A 6,000-nucleotide genomic window follows, 5' to 3' on the forward strand; every position below is an offset into this window, starting at 1 on the left:
TGTATCTATTTTACAAGCATACACCCATTATGCTTTTGCACATATGGCCCATCAAGCTTATGCGTACAGCACGTAACTTTTAGATGCATGAGCATATAATTTATCTGTGCAGCACTTAACATATATCCACTGGTTCATAAAAGTTCAGTTACGATGAAAAATGGCAAAAAATGATCAGAAATCCCTCCCCCGCATCCAATTTATTTGTTACCACAAATCTATTCAAGATAAACTTCACTAGTAAATCTTGCCTGGATAGACAACTTGTTTAAAAGATGTGTCAACAAAGAAAGATTCCAAGGACTGCTTTTAGCAAGAGTACAATTTCAAAGGCTTTTGATTAGAAATGCACTGTACATAGAGAAACCAAACAAAAAAGTTACGGAAAATTCAAACTACACTAAAAGAACTTTGTTTCCACAATTAAATCCTCAAAAAGTTAGGAAATGCCAGCATTAAGGTTGCCTGTGTAATCTTAATTCAGTCCCCTTGTCTGATTTGAGACCTTGGGTCTGATTTGCAGAGGTGCTGCACACTCCCAGCCGTGACTGAGATCAAGGGCAGCTGGGCTTTGACCATAGACTGAGCTATGGAAATGATCAGCACTCTGGGAAACCATCGCAAATTGGGCATCCAGAATTAGTAGACACTTTCGGACAATTTTGGCCTTAAGGCCTGGTCTACACTTGGGAGGGGTATCGATCTAAGATACACAACTTCAGCTACGTGAATAGCGTAGCTGAAGTCGAAGTATCTTAGATCGATTTACCTCGGGTCCTCTCGGCACGGGATCGACGTCCGCGGCTCCCCTATCGACTCTGCTACCGCCGCTCGCTCCAGTGGAGTTCCAGAGTCGATGGGGAGTGCATTCGGGGATCGATATATCGCGTCTAGATGAGACGTGATATATCGATCCCCGAGAAATCGATCACTACCCGCCGATACGGCGGGTAGTCTGGATGTACCCAAAGTCTCTGGCCTTCAGTTCCTTATCTGTACAATTGGGATGGTAGTGCCACCTTTCCCCACAGGGATTGGATGCGGAAAAATCCATTTGTGACTGCGAAGCACTCGTATACGATTAGTCCAAGTGCCCTGGAAATGCCCAAGATGATGTAAAGAACTCTTGAATAACTCCCCATTCACTGACAGTGGTGGGGATCCTGTGGAGAAATAGTCAGTGATCATATCATTAAAATATCATTAAAGCAGCCATCCCCAAACTGTGGTGTGCGCCCCCCTTGGGTGGCGCAGAGACATTCGGGGGGGGGGGGGTGCGGCTGGGTCCCAGGCCAGCTCTGGAGGGTGGGGGGTGGGGAGAGGACACTGCCCAGCTCCACTCCTGGCCCCACTTCCAGGGCCCCTCTGCCACTTCCAGGGCCCCCCTGCCAATCCCCAGCTATGGCCCCGCTCCAGGCCCCAGGGTGGGGGCGGACAATGGTGGGGGGGGGGGCATGACCCTGAAAAGTTTGGAGACCACTGCATTTAAGGTTGTATCACAGGGGTAGGCAACCTATGGCACGTGCGCCGAAGGCGGCACACGAGCTGATTTTCAGTGGCACTCACACTACCCGGGTCCTGGCCACCGGTCCAGGGGGGCTCTGCATTTTAAGTTAATTTAAAATGAAGTTTCTTAAACATTTTAAAAACCTTATTTACTTTACATACAACAATAATTTAGTTATTTATTAGAGACTTATAGAAAGAGATCTTCTAAAAACATTAAAATGTATGACTGGCACGCGAAACCTTAAATTAGAGTGAATAAATGAAGACTTGGCACACCACTTCTGAAAGGTTGCCAGCCCTGTTGTATCATAATGCAAACTCACAAGGGGGCTGAATTAAGGTTGCCCCTGAGCCTGACCCATTCCCCACCCCTGAATCTCTTCTCCCTTCCTACTGTGCCCAGCTCTGCTCCCCTCTTGCTATGTCTTTCTCCTCCATGCTGAAAACCAGCAGGGGGACCACAGAAAGCACAGGAGACACAGTGTTCTCCATTTCGCACCTAGCTGCTGGGAGGAACAGTTGAAGGGAAAGTGCTGGTCAGCTCCAGCAGGCTTGGGCTGGACCATGCTCAGTCGCTCTGTGGGGTTGGTGCATGTGCAGTCTGGTCATATGTAGGGGGTGTGAGGAGAGGCTGGAGCATGCTCAGTGAGGATGGAATTTTTGGAGATTTTAGTTGTAAAACTCAAAGTCTCTACTGAGCATGTGCAAACTGAGATTTTTAAAATGCTTATAATTTGCTGAAGTTAAGTTTTTTTCACAGTGGTGGCAAAAGGCACCTCCCTGACCTCAGGGTGGCTGTCTCCCTAAGTTTAAGTCTTTGCTCCAAAACGTGGAGGTGCTAGAGCTTCTCAAAGAGACTGTGGAAAGATTTTTTTTAACATGGGCAAAACAAGGTATTGTTCCTTAATTAGTTGTTGTGCCTCAGGGTACCTTTCAAAAACAAAACAACCTGAGGCAGAGGCCCAGCATGGGAAATTTCAGCCTGAACAGTTGAAGTCTGGCAAAGTTATAAGCAACTGAAAATAGGGTCTTGTTGGGAAATCTTAACCATAGATGGCGCCACCAGCCTAGCATATAATGTAAATGCATCTATCTTCAGATTGCTGCAACAAGAAGGGTAAGTAGTATCATCCTAGTTTTACAGTGTGTGAAACTGAGGCACAGAAATGAAGTGGAACAGAACCCCAACCTCTCTCGTTCCAACTGCTACAGCCCACTTCTGTCCCAGAGCCAGGACTAGAACTCAGACATCCTGATTCCTAGCTCCCCCTGCTAAACACCATTCCTCCCACAGAGGTGGGAACCGGGAGTCCTGACTCCTAGCCTCCGCCACCACCACCCTACTTTAACCATTAGACACCACTGCTCCCACAGAGCCAGGGATAGAACCCACGAGCCTTGGCTCCCAGCTCCCCTGCTCTAACCCACCGGATGCCTCTCTGCCCGAGTGGAGAATAAAAGACTGTATCACAATAATGCATATGCAAAAGGGGGCTGAATTAAGTTTTTACAGGGCCACTTTAACTGTGGCATTTCCTAAGTTTTGACCAAGTGACTTAACAACCTTACAGCTCTTTTAGGGTAGCTTTTGTGTGTGATATAGGTAGATCTATAGCCAGTCACTCAGCCCACCCCCCTGTAATGTAAACATATACCACCAGAATGTGGCAGCGAGGAGGGTATTATCCCAGTTATACTAAGGGGGAAATGGAGGCACGGTCATACCCAGAGCAGCCAACCCGATGGCTTGTTCCCTGTTCACTCTGGGTTTCACACTCTTCTCCAGAGCGGTGGGAAAACCACGTGCCCCACCCCCATCTGACTGGCTGCCTTTTCCCCCCATGATTCTGCCTCGCTGGGGAAGGGCAGCCAATCAGAGCCTGGTCTCTCAGCAAATGTCACAAACAGCACTCTCCTCCCCCATCCTGCAGGAAGTGAAAAGGCTCAGCTTTGGAGGGGGGGGGGTCATCTGATAGGGGCTGCTGCCCCTTCAGCCCTATAGCCCCTCACACACACACAACCTAGCAGGGCCTGGCCCTGTCCACAAACTGAGCCCTGCTCCCTTGTGGGTGGAGTTTCCCTTCCCATTCCAAGCCAGGCCCCTCCCACAAGGGGTGGAGCTACCCCATCTATGTGTCAGTGGGGCTGGGCTGCGGGATTTGAGTGGTGGAGGGAGTGGCCACTCTCAGCAGCTCCCCACATGAAACGGGAGACTGGGGGCGAGGGAGGAGGGGTGGCTGTGAAGCAAGATGGCACCAGTGCTAAGGGGGCAGCTGGTCACGGGGATTGGGTGTGCGGTTACTGGGGGCAGAAGAACATGGCACCTGGGAGTTCAGAAACGGGGAGAGGGCAGGGCCAGGCCAGCCAGCACCATCTATTCAGAGAACTGGGATCGTCTGCCTCCCAAACTGGACAAAACTGGTGCCGAGTCCTGGGGATGGGAGGGGAAGCAGTGCCAGAATCTTTGCCTCCCCTTCCTGGGGCGAGCTGGGTAGGAAGAGCCAGCTCAGGGGTGTGGGGAGAAGCAGAGCGGTCTAGGCGGCCAAGAGAGTCCCAGGAGGACGTACACATGAGCTCTGTTACAAGGAGACAGCCAGGGCATCCGTCCCAGCTCATGCCCGGCCGTGTTTTCTCTTCTAGCCACGCTTCTAACATCGTGTGAGCTGACCTGGGAGCTCTGTTGGTCCCTGCACATTAGACGGCGCCAGCATGGGTTTGGCCCAGGAATTCCCACTACACAGAGTGCTGGAGGCAGCTGGGACTCACCAGGCCATGCGTGTGGCTGAAACCCTGGGCTGATGTGTACAGAGCTGTGTGAGGGAACTGGGTGTGCCACTTTTCCAGCTTTGGATATCTCAGCCTAGACACACACACACACACGCACGCACACACTCACGCAAACATGCATTGTATAGAGCTAGCTATAAGGTTAGAATCACAGAATATCAGGGTTGGAAGGGACCTCAGGAGGTATCTAGTCCAACCCCCTGCTCAAAGCAGGACCAATTCCCAACTAAATCATCCCAGCCGGGGCTTTATCAAGCCGCACCTTAAAAAATATTGAATTATCAAAAGTATCCAAAGGAATTAGGCACTAGAGCTGGTTGAAATTTTTTGGCCAAAACTGCAGAATTGATAACACCAAAATGTTCCACAAATTTGGGTTGATTTTTGACAAATTGCACATTAAGAAAAAAATGTAAGGGGGAAAAAAGGAGGCTTTGTCTTGATGTTTTCGAAATAAAAGGTTTCAATTTTAAAATTTCCTTTTATTTTATTTTTTAAAAATCCCAAAACATTTTGAAGTGGTCAAAATTTAAATGAAATGGTTCATTTGAACCCCAAATAATTTTTGTTCAACTTTTCAATGAGCCAAAAATGATGAAAAGTTGCATTTTTGGTCCAGCCTGGAACAGTTCCCCCCCCCAACTTTTCAAAATTGTAAATGAACCAAAAAAATCAAATTATTTGCCCATCTCTATTAGGCTCACAGACTTTAAGGCCAGAAGGAACCATCATGATCATCTAGTCTGATCTGCACCTCACAAGCCACAGAATCTCATCCACCAACTCCTGCAACAGACCTATAACCTCTGGCTGAGTTACTGATGTCCTCAAATAATGATTTAAAAACTTCCAGTTACAAAGAATCTATCATTTACTCTATTTAATTCAAACCAGCAAGTGACCTGTGCCCCATGCTGCAGAGGAAGGCCAAAAAAACCCAGGGTCTCTGCCAATCTGACCGGGGGACAAATTCCTTCCTGACTCTAAATATGATGATCAGTTAGACTGTGGCCCACCAGCCAGATCCAACCCACCAGCCATTTTAATCTGGCCCTTAAGCTCCCGCTGGGAAGCAGGATCTGGGGCTTGCCCCACTCTGGCACTCCAGCCGGGGAGCAGGGTCAGGGACTACTCCATGCGACTCCCAGAAGCAGTGGCATGGCCCCATCTCTGGCTCCTATGTGTAGGGGCAGCCAGGATGCTCTGCTCTGCACACTGCCCCCGCCCCAAGCACTGCCCTTGCATCTCCCATTGGCCGAGAACTGCAACCAATGGGAGCTGCAGGGGCGGTGCCTGCAGATGGGACAGCGTGCACAGCCACCTGGCTGCACCTCAGTGTAGAAGCCAGAGAAGGGACATGCCGCTGCTTCCGGGAGCTGCCTGAGGTAAGCTCCGCCCTGAGTCTGCAACCCTGAGCCTCTCCTCATGCCCGAACCCTAACCCCCAGCCCTGATCCGCCCTCTGAACCCCTCGGGCCCAGCCCGGAGCACCCTCCTACACCCCAAACTCCTCATCCCCAGCACCCCACCCTCCACCCCGGCCTGGAGCCCCCTCCTACACCCCAAACTCCTCATCCCCAGCACTCCCCAGAGACCATCCCCTGCACCCCACCCTCCACTCCAGCCTGGAGCCCCCTCCCGCACCCTGAACTCCTCATTTCTAGTCCCACCCCAGATCCCGCACCCCCAACCAGAGCCCTCACCC

The 6,000-nt window shown here is 50.4% G+C and overlaps 1 protein-coding gene across 1 annotated transcript in view; it reads left to right on the forward strand.

Moving 5' to 3' along the window:
* LOC123351814 (kielin/chordin-like protein) overlaps nucleotides 1-4,668 on the forward strand; it is a 10,449-nt gene extending 5,781 nt beyond the window's left edge. The window contains exon 3 of the mRNA XM_044991467.1: nucleotides 4,150-4,668. Within this exon, the coding sequence (XP_044847402.1) occupies nucleotides 4,150-4,171 (22 nt within the window). The 3' untranslated portion in view covers nucleotides 4,172-4,668. The remainder of the gene's footprint in view (nucleotides 1-4,149) is intronic.
* The last annotated feature ends 1,332 nt before the right edge of the window (nucleotides 4,669-6,000 follow it).

This window comes from Mauremys mutica, chromosome 17, assembly GCF_020497125.1.
Source record: "Mauremys mutica isolate MM-2020 ecotype Southern chromosome 17, ASM2049712v1, whole genome shotgun sequence".
Taxonomy (NCBI): domain Eukaryota; kingdom Metazoa; phylum Chordata; order Testudines; family Geoemydidae; genus Mauremys; species Mauremys mutica.